Source organism: Populus trichocarpa, chromosome 2 (genome assembly GCF_000002775.5).
Source record: "Populus trichocarpa isolate Nisqually-1 chromosome 2, P.trichocarpa_v4.1, whole genome shotgun sequence".
NCBI lineage: Eukaryota > Viridiplantae > Streptophyta > Magnoliopsida > Malpighiales > Salicaceae > Populus > Populus trichocarpa.
Genome location: NC_037286.2, coordinates 8128157 through 8144387, shown reverse-complemented (window position 1 = coordinate 8144387; position 16231 = coordinate 8128157). Strand labels below are relative to the sequence as shown.

At 35.6% G+C, this 16231-nt stretch overlaps 2 protein-coding genes and 1 pseudogene across 4 annotated transcripts; 2 read left to right on the top strand and 1 right to left on the bottom strand.

The window, feature by feature from the left end:
• The first annotated feature begins 1243 nt into the window (after positions 1-1243).
• LOC7461838 (serine hydroxymethyltransferase, mitochondrial) lies at positions 1244-6909 on the top strand. 2 transcript variants are annotated; one of them, XM_002302321.4, is made up of 16 exons: positions 1244-1412; positions 1506-1556; positions 1654-1740; positions 1818-1939; positions 2084-2160; positions 2891-3015; positions 3336-3428; positions 4125-4217; positions 4362-4559; positions 4750-4854; positions 4988-5053; positions 5183-5260; positions 5741-5852; positions 5949-6059; positions 6178-6343; positions 6631-6909. In XM_002302321.4, the coding sequence occupies exons 1-15, from the start codon at positions 1326-1328 to the stop codon at positions 6321-6323; spliced, it is 1551 nt and encodes a 516-aa protein (XP_002302357.1). In that variant the 5' UTR covers positions 1244-1325; the 3' UTR covers positions 6324-6343; positions 6631-6909. The 2 variants fall into 2 exon arrangements, with proteins under 2 accessions (XP_002302357.1, XP_006386454.1); XM_006386392.3 differs by lacking the exon at positions 6631-6909 and having other exon boundaries at positions 6178-6598.
• Positions 6910-7720: 811 nt separating this feature from the next.
• Positions 7721-10086, top strand: LOC112326431 (pentatricopeptide repeat-containing protein At4g21065-like; annotated as a pseudogene).
• A 131-nt stretch (positions 10087-10217) lies between these two features.
• Positions 10218-15530, bottom strand: LOC7461837 (CBL-interacting serine/threonine-protein kinase 8). 2 transcript variants are annotated; one of them, XM_002301073.4, is made up of 14 exons: positions 15106-15530; positions 14291-14353; positions 14104-14175; positions 13882-13989; positions 13730-13804; positions 13572-13625; positions 13363-13488; positions 12745-12834; positions 12138-12260; positions 11558-11677; positions 11207-11323; positions 10985-11041; positions 10809-10883; positions 10218-10654 (listed from the first exon to the last, which is right to left on the bottom strand). In XM_002301073.4, the coding sequence occupies exons 1-14, from the start codon at positions 15265-15267 to the stop codon at positions 10553-10555; spliced, it is 1344 nt and encodes a 447-aa protein (XP_002301109.2). In that variant the 5' UTR covers positions 15268-15530; the 3' UTR covers positions 10218-10552. The 2 variants fall into 2 exon arrangements, with proteins under 2 accessions (XP_002301109.2, XP_024449923.1); XM_024594155.2 differs by lacking the exon at positions 15106-15530 and adding an exon at positions 14470-15014.
• Positions 15531-16231: the final 701 nt, after the last annotated feature.

The window sequence follows — 16231 nt, the reverse complement described above, 5'->3', positions numbered from 1 at the left end:
ATTATAATCGTGGGAAGTATATTGTCAATTATTATAATCCATTGAAAAGCCATTAGAACTATTTATAGGTGAGACGACCCCACTCACCTTAGTTCATTACTTCATTCATATCCTTGACTGTTTTTTTGTAAGGTAATTGTCATTCAAAGGATTCGGTGAGAGCTCTCTGTTCTCTAAACCAGGAATGTTAAACTTGGTTTTAGGCAGGACATTAGCTAAAAACCGTCCGGTAGGGAGAGTTGCCACCTGGACGGTAATTAGATAAGAAGTTGGTTTGATAAGCAAGGAATTAGTCTTTGATAAATGTTTAGGAAGCTAATTGCCTGCGTAACGGTCCTAATAATATATAATATGGCACTTTTACGTAGATAATAACTACTCTCTTCCCCACAATATTTTGCTTGTCTATTTATTAGATTTTCAACTATTTATCCACTAAAAAACGGGACGGAACGTATACAATCTCATTTGACTTGTTTTTCTCGTATCAGATTTTTTATTATTTCTTTCTGTTTAATAGATTTTCAATTATTCATCAAGAAAAAAAATAAATATGAAGCTAGTAACTTTGAATTATAGCTTTTAACTTTAAGTCATAATTTTAAAGTTATTTTTTTTATAAATGTTTTAAGACAAAAGGAGTTAAACTAATTTTATTAAGTAAAAATATATTTGGTAAAAATGACTTAAAATTTATTTTTTAAGATGAAGAAATATTGTATTAATAAGTTAAAAATTAATTTTTTTTTATTTTTTCAAAGTTTTAATTCTAAGTCTTGTATAATAAAATCTTGATTTAAAGTAAAAATTATTTCTAAATAAACATATTCAGGACTTTCTCTTGAGTCAAAACCTTATTAATAAATTAAGTTAATTTGTAAGAAATCATACTGAATTTGTGAAAAGTTTGACTCATTTTAATTTTAATTTTTAACAGCTAAGTAGCAGATAATTTTGGAAATGAAGCCAGGGATGAGTCAGGGTCTGCCTTCTAAAACGACATGCAAAATCACATGGGAACAACACGTCGGCCAGTATTTTAAATGACAGGTTATTTGAACTCCCAGCGAAATGCTTAAGCCACAGAGATTCCTAGATCTGGGAGGACGACCCCTCCCGGCATTTTTTGTATTTTTCCTACATTAAAAAATAAAACAGATTCTAAGTCATCAGTCATCACCAACCGCACTCTCACCAACCCAAAAAAAAAAAAATTAAAAAAAAAAAGAAAAAGAAAATCGCCTCTAATAGAATTGAAATAGAAATCGCAACACTAGCAGCGGTGACAGAGCGTCCCCTAATAGAAAAACATAACAATTATAGCAATGGCCATTGCTCTTCGCAGGCTCTCTTCCTCCCTCAGGAACCCAATCAAACCTTACCTCAATGGCGGTTCTCTCTATTACAACATGGTATCTATTGTTTTGTTTCGCGCCATGGCTTAATTGGACAAGACTCATTTCTTTTTCTTTCCGTCTGATTCATTTCGATTTGATTTTCGACAGTCTTCTTTGCCTCATAAAGCTCTGCCCGACGAAGACAAAGCTCGCGCCAATGTAAGCCATCATTTTCTCTTGAGATCTCGGTTTAACCGGATCTCCTATTGTTCTTGTTAATTGATAGTAATAATAATAGTAATAATAATAATTTCAGTGGATAAAGCAATTGAATGCTCCGTTAGAGGAAATCGATCCGGAAATTGCTGACATCATCGAACTCGAGAAAGCAAGGCAATGGAAGGTAAAATAATCTTGTTAGCTTCTTAATTGATTTTACACTGCTAGGTAATGATTGGGGATATTCATGTCATTTTGTAGGGATTGGAACTCATTCCTTCAGAGAATTTCACGTCGGTGTCGGTGATGCAAGCGGTTGGTTCGGTTATGACCAATAAATACAGTGAAGGGTACCCGGGGGCTAGATATTATGGAGGAAATGAGTATGTGAATAATCGGATCAATCAACTTCATGTTGTTGTTGTTCCATTTCCATATCTGGAATCGTTGTTCGTTTCGTGTGGCTACCTTGCTTTGTTAGAGAAATGTGCCTACGTTATTTAATGTTTGAGGTTTTTTCCGATTAGGTACATTGACATGGCTGAGACGTTATGTCAGAAGCGTGCATTAGAAGCTTTTGGGTTGGATCCTCAAAAATGGGGAGGTAAGTGAAATGGTTCATATTTTTATATTTTGACATTGCAAGATGAAGTTTCACTGACTATTTGTTCATATATTTTATCCTTCTTGTTGTCCTTTATATATTATTTTGAACACCCGAACATCTTTATACATTCTGGTCTGGTGCTTTAGACTGTATGATAAGGCATTTCCTTAGCTTGGCATAGTAGGAAAATCTAAATAAAATGCGATGGCTGCTCAAGCGTTATATTTTGAAGTTTTAATGGGTGCAACGAGTGGATTTCTTGGAAACTTTTCTGGTGTCTGGCAAAATAATATAGAAATTGGTTAATTTCACCAAAAAAAACGATTAGGAAAATCAGGAGAGAAGAAAGCCCCATAAAAAGGGGTGAAGTAAGTAGGAAATACTGTCGTTGTTTAGTTGCTAGCATAAAGTGAAATTCATTGCACTCACAACATCCAGGCAGGTATGGGTGGCAAAATGCCCAGGTTTTCTTCTGATTGAAGTTAATTCACCATGCATGCCTTTTTTATCATTTTCTTGCTGCTAGGCGTATTATGATGTATAGCTAACACCCACTTTACTGGTTGTAAAAGGGATATTTATGCTAAACTGAAACGAACAGAAAGAATGTTTTAAATTTGTGTATATTTGGATTTTTACATTCTTCCCTGTTATCATATTTAATTATGTGATGCAATCTTCATTGTAAGCGCTTTGTTAAAGACAACACATGCCTTATTTATTGCAGTCAACGTGCAGTCACTATCTGGATCCCCTGCTAACTTTCAAGTTTACACGGCACTGCTGAAACCTCATGAGAGAATCATGGCACTTGATCTGCCACATGGTGGGCATCTTTCACATGGTTATCAGGTGCTTATAGCATAACTTAGACTATTTACTGAAGTTCTTGTAACTTTTCCTGCTCTTACTTTGAAGATTTTTCTGTTGTCTTTCAATGTTTAAATGGTGTCCTTTAAAATTCACCCAAAAAACATGGCATTGGCAGTTCTAAACTGATTCAATTGCTATCATTGTTTTGTACAAACTATGGCACCATCTTGCATTTAGAATTTTGGTTTGTTCTGGTTATTTGAAGCGTTTCTGCTATTTTTATGTGGAATTATAATTAGAATTGTTGACTCATAAACCATGATGTGAATTATCCTATTATTCTCTTCGCCATCTTGCAGACTGACACAAAGAAGATATCTGCTGTATCCATATTTTTTGAGACAATGCCATACAGATTGAATGAGAGTACAGGCTATGTGGACTATGATCAGGTGCCCTTTTTTTCCTTATCTTTGAGGAAGTTCTCACTTCAATAGATATGAATTCTAACACTGGAGTGCTACTTGTGTTAGTTGGGGTTGTTTGCATATTTATTCATGATTTATTAATGTGACGAGCTTGTTCTCGGGAAAAGAATGCATGGCTACTGTCATTTTTTATATCTTTTACTTGCTATAAATAATTAGCAAAACTGCTTAATTGTCATATATAAATGAAACAATACAGTCATTGTAGATTATTTAAAAAATTACTTCCTGTTCTTTCAACAAATGTTCTGCAGTTTGTTGAGCATAGTGTTTGAGTTTTAGGTTTACCCCAACCCATCACTTAAAACATGCTTTCAGTGCTCACATATTACTAAGATGGTTAGAGGGTCGAAAATTTCTTTCAGGACTATAATTTCAAGCACTAGATTTAGTGTTTTGCAGGAGACTCAAAATGTTGACTTCAGGAATTGACAATGTTGTAAAATTCAAAATGGTTACTGTTTTAGTTTTTCTAGTTGTAAGAATTGTAACATCAAAACAAGACTTGAAAGTTATTTGTCTGTAGTTGATTAGTTGGGCTTCTTATGTTGGTTAGGAGTTTGCTGCATTCTTTTAATTTCTCTATTTTTTGCATTAAGAAAAGTGAAATTTCAATTCGTTCTTTAAGGGATTGACTTATGAATATTAAAATGCTTGCAGCTGGAGAAAAGTGCCACACTCTTTAGACCAAAACTTATAGTTGCTGGTGCAAGTGCTTATGCTCGCCTTTATGACTATGCACGTATCCGTAAGGTAAACTCCCCTAAAGTGGATGGCACAACTGCAATTGTTGTTGTTACATATCATTTAAACTTCTATCATACTTACTGTTTGGAGATTAGGATTAGGATTTATTGCCCCTAAACATTGAGATTTTCAGTTCTGATGGATTGGCAGGTCTGTGACAAGCAAAAGGCAGTTTTGTTGGCTGATATGGCACACATCAGTGGGCTTGTTGCAGCAGGTGTTATTCCATCTCCTTTCGAATATGCAGATGTCGTTACAACCACCACACACAAGTCACTTCGAGGTCCACGGGGGGCTATGATCTTCTTCAGGAAGGGGGTGAAAGAAATTAACAAACAAGGGAAAGAAGTAAGTCCAGATTTCAAATAAGAGGGGAGGATGACTATTATGATCAACTTAAAATAGATTAATTAATCATTCAACTTGGCTCTTCCTGTTTGCATGCAATCATCTTTTCAAGTCTTTCATTACTGAACATAGAAGTGCCAAAATAGAACACCTACAGTATATAAACTAATAATTGAGTTTCATCCCACAGGTGATGTATGACTATGAAGACAAAATCAATCAGGCAGTCTTTCCTGGACTTCAAGGTGGTCCTCACAATCATACCATATCTGGTTTAGCGGTTGCACTAAAGCAGGTCAGCTCCCCACAGATCACTCCCTATGACTACTTTACTAGTTAAAATGATGCATGATTGCATCTAGAAATTCCTAGAATCATTTTGGCCAGGCTTCCTGATGATTTGAACCCTTGAAAATCATTGATTCTAGGCGAGAACTCCAGAGTACAAGGCCTACCAAGAGCAAGTTCTCAGCAACTGTTCAAAATTTGCTCAGGTACCATGAAGAGTTCTTAACGTTTCATTGGTGCAGATTGGCCATAGCTGTGCTTATTTTTAAAACAAGTGCTAGCTGTATCTCATCTTATCAGAGTGATTTAGCAATAGTAATCTACTGTATTTGCAGAGCTTGATAGAGAAGGGCTATGAACTGGTATCTGGTGGCACTGAGAACCATCTAGTCCTGGTGAATTTAAGAAACAAGGTATGAGGAACGGATTTCTTTATCTGATTAAATAATGTACCTCGTAATTGTGTATTTTAAACAGGGAATTCATATTACAACTATGGTGATGCTTATGCATGTTGGACACATCCCTACGACAAGTTTCCATGTTTAACTCGAGAGAATTTCGTCTGAAACCATCAGTAAATTTAGGAAAAATGTTGCCTGTGAAGCTTAATGATTTGATATAGAAACACTCTCAGATAAACCTTTCTGCAGGGAGGGTTTTTTTTTTCTTATAAAAAAGGAATGGATGAAGAAATTTTTGAATCCTGATTCTGACAAGAATATTGATGCCATGAAATCAAAAACTTCAAATGCCTTGGAAGAATTATAATTTTCCGAACTTAAGAAACGTAGTTGAAATCGGTCTGGATTCCTTTTGCATGGGCTCGGCTAGAAACCATTTTTAGCATAAAAAAGCGAATCAATACTTTATTTTGAAATTTTGTTTGACAGGGTATTGATGGATCAAGAGTTGAAAAGGTTCTGGAATTAGTCCACATTGCAGCTAATAAAAACACTGTTCCTGGAGATGTATCTGCCATGGTTCCTGGTGGAATTCGTATGGGTAAGGTGTTCCTCATGTGTTCGTCCATCTTGTAGTTACTGATTGTTGATTATGTGCTTCAATTTTCTTAGAACCCCTTGCTTTTTGGTGCTCCAGGAACCCCTGCTCTCACTTCAAGGGGTTTTATTGAGAGAGATTTTGTGAAAGTAGCTGAGTTCTTTGATGCTGCTGTGAAGTTGGCCTTGAAGATCAAGGCAGATGCACAAGGTCCTTTACTATCCTCTCTCAAATTCAAATTGTTTTTTTTTAATGATATAATGCATGGTCCAGAGTCATATACTCCATGGTTATACGCTGATAGCGACTTATGATGCTGCAAATTCAGGAATGAAGTTGAAGGATTTTGTAGCAGCCATGAAGTCAGATGGACATCAATCTGAGATTGCAAGGCTCCGTCATGATGTTGAAGAGTATGCAAAGCAATTCCCTACAGTTGGATTTGAGAAGGAAACAATGAAATACAAGGACTGAGAAGGCTCTAATGGTGCAAGGTGTGTGGATTCTTGAAACCATATGTCAAGAATGGTCATGACTGCTTGAATAAAGGCATTGTAAACCGCTTTCCTCGTACATGGTCACGATGCTCCAACAGAAGTCATGTATACCACGCAGATCTAAATTTCAACGAATGCATGAAAGTTGATAGGCATGTCTATGTGTCGTTTTATCTCCCAATGTCTTCAAACAATGTCACATTCTAATAGTATATTTGACATCAACATTATCAATTACATCGAGATTCTACATCTTCATCGTTGCCTTCAATTTCTCTCTGCAGATATATCGATTGCCTGAACCCGCCGTGTTTTTAATTTCAAAGTGAGCAAAGAAGAGATGAATGCGTTTTAAATCAAAGGATCTTGTTGGACTTCCCTCTACTAATTCAAGATGAAATTATTGTTGTTTATTTGGTCGCGCAACACCGAGAAGATGCAGAAACAAAACATGAGAGGAATGAACGTTTTGTGTTACAAATGCGAATAATCATACATATATATGCAAGCATTTATACCCTTCTCTTTTATTATAATATATACATTCTATAATATTAACATTATAGACATGTATACATATAATATCTATAATTTCATTATTTAATGCATGTATACGTATCTCAAAATACATAAAAATTTATATATGTGTATTATTTTATGTTAAATAATAAATATTATTCGGATAATGAGTTTTTAAAATCCAATTAATTGATATTCTAGAAGAATAATAAATAGGGTATGTATATTTATTTGGATATTAGTTGTAGATATACTAGAAACATGATCTGTGAATACCCACAACCATTCATATGAGCGATGGCCTAGCTCCAATAAGCTAATTCTTATTAGTAATAAAACCCCACAAACAATTCAAATCGTCGGCATCAAACGGAAAAAAAAAATTCGAGAATATCCTAGGGAGCCTAATATTAGGAAATTTCACTCATTAAGTGTCTGGTAGGGCAATAGATGGTTTGGTCGAAGAGAAGTCGTGCCATCATTGTCGAAGGAGAGAATCTAAGAAGAAATCTACCATTTATTTTATTTTATAAAAAAAATCTAATTCATTAAGTATTTAGTTAGCATGGCTCTTTTTTCTCTAATGGTTGTGTTATGTTGCTTCAAAGTGTTTTCATTGCTGATTTTTTCTCTAAACTTCTTCTTCCTGGTTTTCGGTATTCTCCGTGTGCAGGGTGGAAATATTCAAACTCTCTCTTCCTTAGTTGTACTTAATCAAAAGAAACAGAGCCCGTATTTATGTATGTATGTCAAACAACATCTTTCCGTGTCTTCAATTCTTTGCTGTACTGTTGTTGAATGGAAATAATTTTTACTTGCTTTTCATTAAGAGCTAAATTAATAATGTTCTTGAAAATGTGGTTTGGATGTGTTTTAGTTACAGACCAAATACTTGGCTTTGGCTTTCCTATTTTCACTCTTTTCTGACACTGAGTTGCATCTGTAAATCTTAGAGCCCCAACATTTCGTTTCACAGAAGTTCTATAAACTCCCGATTGGATGCAAACTTTGAACCATTTAAGCCTTTGGAGTTTCGCGAAGCGCTCTCGTTGATGAAAAGAGTGCAAACAAATTTATTCCTTATTTTGTTCCTCGTTTACAACATTGCATGGACAAGGTTTCAGTCCCAGAGACTGAAAGTGTTCAAGCCCACATGATAGAGACTGGAACCCATCAATAGTTTTTTGTGATGTCGTTTCTTGTTAATGTTTATGCTAAATGTGGGGTGATGGTAAATGCTAGAAAAGTTTTTGATAATTTGCCTAGAAGTAATGTTGTCGTGTGGATAACTTTAATCACTGGTTATGTTCAAAATTCACAACCTAAGGTGGCTGTTGCGGTTTTGGGAGACGTTCTTTTCCTTCAAATTTCACTCTATCAATTGCTTTGAATGCCTGTTCTTCTTTGAAGTCTATTGCATTGGGGAGACAGTTCCATGCCTTCATTCATTAAATACCGGATCAGTCATGACTCCAGTATTGGAAATGCTCTTTGTTGTTTGTACTCAGAATTTGGCAAGCTTGGAATCTTCGGTCAAAGCATTTCGCGAGACAGGAGAAAAGGATGTAATTTCCTGGACTATGATTCTATGGGCTTGTGGTGACAATGGCAGAGCAGGAATTAAGACTTTTCATTGAAATGCTTCTTGAGAATGTCGAACCGACGCTAACTAGTGTGTTAAGCTTGTGCAGCACAATATAATCTTTGGATCTGAGGGTGCAGGTTCATTCATCGAGCACTATACTTGGCCATGAATCAAACCTGCACGCATCTCAAATTCTCTCATGTATTTTTACCTTAAATGTGGATGCATTGATGAGGCGAAGAATTTGTTTGATGGAATGGAATACAAGAACTTGATTACGTGGAATACAATGATTGCAGGTCATGCACATGCAATGGATCCTGCAAAGGATAATTTTTCAGCACAGCACTCAGCATGTATTTGATGTTGAATCTCTCCGGCAGGAAACCTGATCTATTCACCTTGTCGAGTATCTTAACAGCATGCAGTAGGTTGGCAGCCTTAGAGCAGGGGGAACAAATACATGCCCAGACTATGAAATGGGTAGTTTTTATCAGATGTAGTTGCTGGAACTGCACTTGTGGTTATGTACGGTAAGTTTGGGAGCATTGAGAGGACAAGAAAAGCTTTTCTGGAGATCTCTAAAAGAACTTTGATATCCTGGACTAGTATATGATCACAAGTTTCGCACAGCTGGGTGCAGCTTTTTGAATACATGAGGCTAGCTAGATTCAGACCAAACCAGATTCCTTGCGTGGGCGTTCTGGCTGCTTGTAGCCATGCTGGAATGGTCGACGAAGCAAATGAATATTTCGAGATGATGCAAAAGGAATACAAAATTAAGCCTGTAATGGTCCATTATGGATACTTGGTTGGCATGTTTGTGAGGCTGGGTTGGCTAGATGAAGCTTTTGATATCATCAAGAGAATGGATGTAGAGCCAAACGAGTTCATAAGGTTGCTCTTAATTGCAGGGTGTACGAAGCATGGGAATGCAGAACTGGGTTTTTATGCCGCTGAATTGTTACTCAAACTCAAGCCCAAAAATACTGAAACTTATGTCATGTTGCTAGATATGTACATCTCTGCAGAGAGGTGGGACGATGTTTCTATATTTGAGAAAATTGATGAATGAGGAGAAAATCGGTAAGTTAAAGAACTGGAGTAGGATCAGCATTAAGGGAGAGGTTCAATCTTTAAAAAAAAAAAAAAACTGGCCCCACAACTCAGAGCTGCAAACTCTTGAATGATTTGGCTGACAAAGCAAAGAATCTCGGTTACAAGCTGGTAGAAAATATGGAGGTAATTGACGACGAGGAAGAGGAAGCCGGAGAGAAGACATTCTCTTCTGCTGTTTACCAGTGAGAAGTTAGGAGTAGCATATGGGTTATTGAATACGCCCGTTGTGCACCTGCACGGGTCATCAAAAGTACCACTATGTGCAAGGATTGCCATGATTTTATGGAGGTTGTCTCATCACTGACTTGTAAAGAAATCATCTTTAAAAACAGAAAGCGGCTTCATAAGTTGGTTAATGGACAATGTTTATGTGCAGATTCCCATGCTCTTCTGACATTTCCATATGGTTGAGTAGGATTACCTGCTAATTTTTTTTCTCCAACTGTTGGGAATTTCATGAAAATTCGTTTCATGTATGCTGGCTAGGAAGAGTTATGCTACTCTGACATGGAAGGCTTCTTGAGCTCTTGCTGTAAACAGAAGTGCGAGGACATTTGATTCGAAACAGAGGCCCTTTTTTTATTCACTTGAGACGGATACAAATCTTAGATTATGCCGTGGGATTAAATTATCTTTAATATTCAAAAGTTGAACATTCTCACTGAAAACTTCATTATCAATTCATCCTTTTAACATACATATATATATAAATGTTACATGTTATGGCTACAAAACAGCATTACAATGGTGGAACTCAAGTGAACAAAGATACACACAGTAAATCATAAAGAAAAAACAAAAACAAAAACACATATTTTCTACCCTTCCGGAACATGGGAGAGGTGGAGGTGTTAGATGACATAAAAGGAAGGGTTATGTAAGCTAAGACCACATCACCGAGAGATGTCAGTACAGTTATGCATAATCAGCAGCATGCATCAAAACACTGGTACTGCAACATGATGATGATCCAGGAAATGAAATCAGCGCCTTTTGCTCTTTGACTTGGTCATTCTAGATTTGCTCGACTCGGTGGATGGTTTCCAGATGATATCCTCAAGATTGCTGCAGAAATTCTTGTAGAACTGCACGAAAGAAGCACATCCTTTTATACTAGCAGTTTAAAGGAAGCGAGAGACCGTTTTCAAGAAAGTTTTCTCAAGGCAATCTGACTTGCGACTACCATCGCAGCACTAAATGCAAATAGATGCAAACTGGATAGATTAATCTCTAAACAACCTTGAGGTATTCAGCGGCATCTCCAGCAGCTCTCTGGATATCTACCATTAAAAATGTTGGAGCGATTTCAAATACCTTCAACCAGAAAATTAACAATAAATTGTGATTAGTAGTTAGTAGACTGAGATATGGAAGCAGCTGAAAAATGTACAGCAGAATTGGAGCTGAGAGCCTACTTCCAGAATAACTGAGAAATGACCAGCCTTATCAGCTGAAAGACCTTCCACTCTCATCTGAAAAGTAACACAGCATCTCTGCTTAGATTGAATATAGAAATTCTAGAATTTGGCAAAGTCTAATACTGCTACATAACTGTACCAACATATTAATTCATTTATTACGACCATTAGGGGGGAGCAAAAGAAAAAAGTACAGTTATAAGAACCTATGCTGTCTACCTTAAAATTGCGAATATGAGTCTTAAAACCCATTGATTGTGCAACAACTTCCATGCTTGATAATACAACAGTTGCTGGCTTCTTTGAAACAAAGCGTGTCTGATGCTTCAGAGAGTCCTAATGGAAACAGAAATTAGACCCTCCTAAATCTTTAGAGCCTACATACTTTAAACTGTATACAAGAGCGGGAAATGGTGAGATGATACAAAACATATAATCTATGATACTGATATGCTGGATGGGAGGCGAAGATCTTTACAATAATAGTTTTGAGAAAATAATTGGATCTCATAATGTGCCGAGAAGTGATAAATCATGCTGTTCAAATATAGCACATTTGATGATCCATACCTGCCCACGGTCAAATAGGGCTGCAAGATTCAAGCCTTGAGATAAAATTATTAAGTCGAATGCATTAAGAATCAAGGGACTCATCTCCTCATTCCCGTGTTGTTCATCAGCCCTTTGCTCCTACAGCAAACCATCTCATCAAGAATGCGAATAGGAGAGAGAAGACAAAGCCACTTCCAATTAAAGGAAACACATCTTAAATATACGACCAAATTGATTTATTCTGGATGGCAACCATAGTTACAAGGGGTTAGAGCAGCATGTTTATTGGTAAAGAAAGGGAATGCCCAATTCAAGTGACTTCTAGAGAATTTGACCACCAGAAATTAGAGCATGCATGTGCAGTGAAACCAAAACTGAGGGCTAGAGGGTGACATCAGTAAGCATGAAACTACCTCCAAGTTGAAGGTGAAATGTCTTGTTAAAATTTGTTATGCTGGCAAACAGTTGTCTTCTTGTTAAAATATAAATCAATGATCGAACACTCAGAGCAGTAAATAAAGCCAAAAGCATCAAACTGAAAAGCTTTCAAGTTTCAAGATTCTTAAATTATGGAACAGCATTTAGCATCTGGACCAACCTCGGGATCATCAAAAACTGCATTTACATCATCAAGGTTCACATCTTCATACTCAACAGGTTTGATAGGAACATAACCTTTCTTGAACCACTCGTCATTCCTAATCTGTTCAACTGTAATACGCTGCATGGAGTCAGAAACACCAAAGCAAATTAACTAACTTAAGACACTAAATTAAATTAAACACTTGGACACTATTATCAGCAAAATATGATGGAGATGATATGCCCAATAAAGGCACTGAACATAACCTTTACAAGAGATTAGGAGCACTAGATTATCATACAAATGGCACAGCATATGTGCATGTCACTAGATTTTTTTTAAAAAAAAACTTCTGAACTAGTGAATCATGCAAAACTCATCTCTATCAACTGCATAATTAGAAATTGAGTTCAGTTTTCAGATGAAAATAAAACAAAGAAAAATAAGGACAAGTCCAGTTCAGTTTGATGTTGAAACATTTTTTCCTTAAGTGGGGATCTATTTCATTACTTCTAATAAATTTTCAAGTTGGCTTGCAACATATTATACTAATTTTAAGTTTTCTGTAATTGACCACAGTCTGCAACCTAGAGCAATGTCTTGTAACATAGCCAATACTTACTGTTTCAGGCTTCGGGTCCAAAATTCTATGAATCAAAGATTTAGCTCCCACTGGAAACCAAGATGGGCAAGAAAATTCTGCTCTGTCAATCTATTGAAAGCATTTGAAAAAATCAATAAGATCATAAGAAAAGAATAACATGATGAACAATACTAATATATGCTGAGAAGTGCAGTTTGACAAGATTGAAGGATGACGATAAACATGGAAGAGATTTAGCTAAAAGTTTTGATTTTCAGATATATATGTTGTACTATATAATATTTTTTGTTAAGAGTAGAGCTCTTTACAGGATTTCAAGATTAGATGATGCAAACTGAAAGTACCTACTTGATTTGTTTAGTTTGCTAGTTCAAAACTTAAGCCTCACTAAGACCTACTAAGAGTCTAACATAAGAGAAAGAATCAATAGTGCCCTGCCATTAAAGGATTGCAAAACATCCAAAGATACTTTATTCCAGAGTTCTTTCCTTAATTACTTACATAATTACTTGGAGGTAAAATGAAGTCCCAATCCAAGAAAAAATGGCAACAAAGACAAAACAATCCTCATAATTAAGAAAACACAATAAAATTTACCAATAATCCCAAGTAAGTGCATGTGATATAAGTTCATGCCTTGCTATATAATGTGGTGAGATCAAGCTCATCAAATGGAAGATATCCTGCCATCAGAACATAAAGGATGACTCCACAGGACCACACATCTGCGATAGCACCATCATAACCCTTGTGACTGAGTACCTAGACCAGAAAATGAAAACTTACAGAAGCATGCTTGGATTTAATTTTTCATTCAAGCTAGAAGCTAACACTATCATAGTTACCTCTGGTGCTACATAGTTAGGAGTTCCACATGTTGTCCGCAACAAGCTAGCTCCCTACACACACAAGAATTGCCAAAATAGCAACCATTGTGTTGTTAATTCCTTCAAGTCTGATGATCTAAAATAGTAACAACAAGAACTCTCAATGAGGATCTTACTTGTTCAGGCAGTGCACTCAGACCAAAATCAGAAATCTTCAAGTTTCCTTGTGAATCGAGTAAAAGATTTTCAGGCTGTAATAACATGAACTATGAGATCCCAGCAAAAAAGAAACTGAACAGCAGCTTTCTGGATGTCAGCAAAACAACACCTTTAAATCTCTGTGGTAGACTCCCTTACTGTGGCAATAATCCACACCATCAATAAGCTGTTGAAAGTATCTCCTAGCTTCAGCCTCACTAAGTCGTCCATGATGCACCTACATAATCATGGTTAACAAGAATCATGTATTAGTGTTGAGCTGGGAATATTATGTCAAGACTACAAAATGCCTATCCATCTTGAGTGTTGGATTTGAATTTTGACTACTCACAATTTTATCAAACAATTCACCACCTGTAATGAATTCCAATATTATATAAATCTTTGTTCGGCTTGCTAAAACCTAACATAAAATGGTAGGAGTTAGGAGGAAGAACAATTGGCAACGGAAAAAATACAAACCACACAGTCCTACAAGACATAATATCCTTAAAAAATAAAAATTTAATACTCCATGCCTCATGCAGGCGCACGACATAAGGATGTCGAACAAGCTTCATTATAGATATCTCCCGTTTTATCTGCGGGAAAAAAAGAAAGATATTGTGAGGAAGATAGAAGCGGTTGTGTAACAACCTAAAGTGTTTTAAATTATAGGAATACAAGATATGATGAATTTTAGCCAAAAGAAAGCTACCAATATTCAAAACATCATAATATGGAAGACAACAAAATCCAAGCATTTGCCTCAAACCAGAAAACTTCAGCTCAGATGCTCCCTGTTGAAGGGGTTTATGATTGGATCACATGATATACTACTATGTATCAAAGCAAAGTCATTTCTAGCTAGTATGTTGCAGGTCACTGGATCAACCTGGGTGAGTGAAAGAGAGGGTTCAAATCCAATAAGCGGCGGGGAAAGCAATTCCACTCATTCACATGTTTGAAATCCATAATATTGTTAAAGGAGACATTGTTTTTCCAGAATCCAATCCATACACTTGCCACTAAACTAACTAGCTAGTTTCTTTGTTTACAAGCCGTGAAGTGATGATTCCTCTGGCATGAGATCATAAAATTAAGAACATAAAGCTGATGACTTGTCAATTTAGCCATTTCAAAGATAGGATCCTTCCTTCCTTCATTTCTTTTCTTCTTCTTCTTTTTTGACAACTTATTTGGCTATTAAAAACCCTTCCATTGATTCTTTTCCTGTCCAATCTATCGAGCACCCATCAATTCAAACTGAGATTTCTCTTCTTTTGCCAGATTACTGTGCTTTCTTGTAATCTAATTCAAACCCAGACAAACAAAAAGAGGTTAACTTGCTAACCTGATCGACCATCTTATGTTTGATGATGGTACTTCGATCGAGAATTTTCATGGCTACACTTTCACCAGTCTCCGTGTTTTGCGCGAACTTTACCTTGGCAAAGGTTCCTTCTCCTATAGTCCTTCCTACCTCGTACTTCCCTACTTTCCTAATTGCCACCATCGTGTTAATCTCTCTCTCTCTCTCTCTCTCTCTCTTTCTCTGCTACCAGTTAATCTCTTTCTTAGTTCGAAATCTCTTCTTCTTGCATTTGAAAGCAGTCCTCTCTTCTCTTTAAAAAGCGAGGTCCTAATTTTCAACAAGGAAAAGCTATCAAGTGTTACGGGGAGAAGAAGCTTTCTCGCTTTATAGATTTAAAAAACACAAGTAACTGGCATGTAGAAGGTAACCCTAAGCTACTATTAAATTGCTTGTTTGGTATTTGCGTTTTCAATTCTGCTGGATGTCTCTTAAGAATATATTTATCTTTAAAAAATATTAAATTTATATTTTTTTATTGTTTTTAATAATTTTAAAGTATTAATATTAAAAATAAAAATAAATCTAAAAGAAGATTGTTTTAATATATTCTTAAATAAAAAATATTTTTAAAAAGTATTATTGTTAAGAGTATATTTGAGACGAATCGTGATATTTAAAAATTTTTAATTTTTTTAATTTTAAATTAATTTTTTTATATAAAGATGGTTAGTTAATTTACTTTAGCAATAATAAAATATTTTTTAAAACAAAAAATATATATTTTAGTTAGAAATATATGATAAACACGATAAAAATATTATTTTGATGAATTTTTTTAAAAACTAATTATATTTTGAAATTTAATGATAATATTAATAAGTTTTTTTGAAACCTGGAGATTTATTTTACTTTTAAAAAAAAATCCAGGTACCCTACAAATAAAATAATCTGTCCGAACTTTGAATTCAGTAAAGATAGTTAAAAAACTGGCTGTCTTGAGAATTTTAAGGCCAGAGAAAGAGTGAAAAGTAGAGAGACGAAGGGGTTGGGAGACCTCAAATCTTGTCTTTTAAGGTTTCGAAACTGAAATTTACTGTGATAATTAATGTTAGGCGATCATGAGAAATTAGGAGGTGGGGTTGTTTTATATCAAGCTTTTGATTTG

Excerpts from the sequence above, each read along its gene's own strand:
- LOC7461838 (XM_002302321.4), top strand. The coding sequence starts at position 1,326 with ATGGCCATTGCTCTTCGCAGGCTCTCTTCCTCCCTCAGGAACCCAATC. Across the intron at positions 3,016-3,335 it reads ATCTTTCACATGGTTATCAG|ACTGACACAAAGAAGATATC; the intron begins GTGCTTATAGCA and ends GCCATCTTGCAG. Across the intron at positions 5,054-5,182 it reads ACTGTTCAAAATTTGCTCAG|AGCTTGATAGAGAAGGGCTA; the intron begins GTACCATGAAGA and ends CTGTATTTGCAG.
- LOC7461837 (XM_002301073.4), bottom strand. The coding sequence starts at position 15,267 with ATGGTGGCAATTAGGAAAGTAGGGAAGTACGAGGTAGGAAGGACTATA. Across the intron at positions 11,042-11,206 it reads CTCATATTCGCAATTTTAAG|ATGAGAGTGGAAGGTCTTTC; the intron begins GTAGACAGCATA and ends GTTACTTTTCAG. Across the intron at positions 10,655-10,808 it reads ATGCCGCTGAATACCTCAAG|TTCTACAAGAATTTCTGCAG; the intron begins GTTGTTTAGAGA and ends TCTTTCGTGCAG.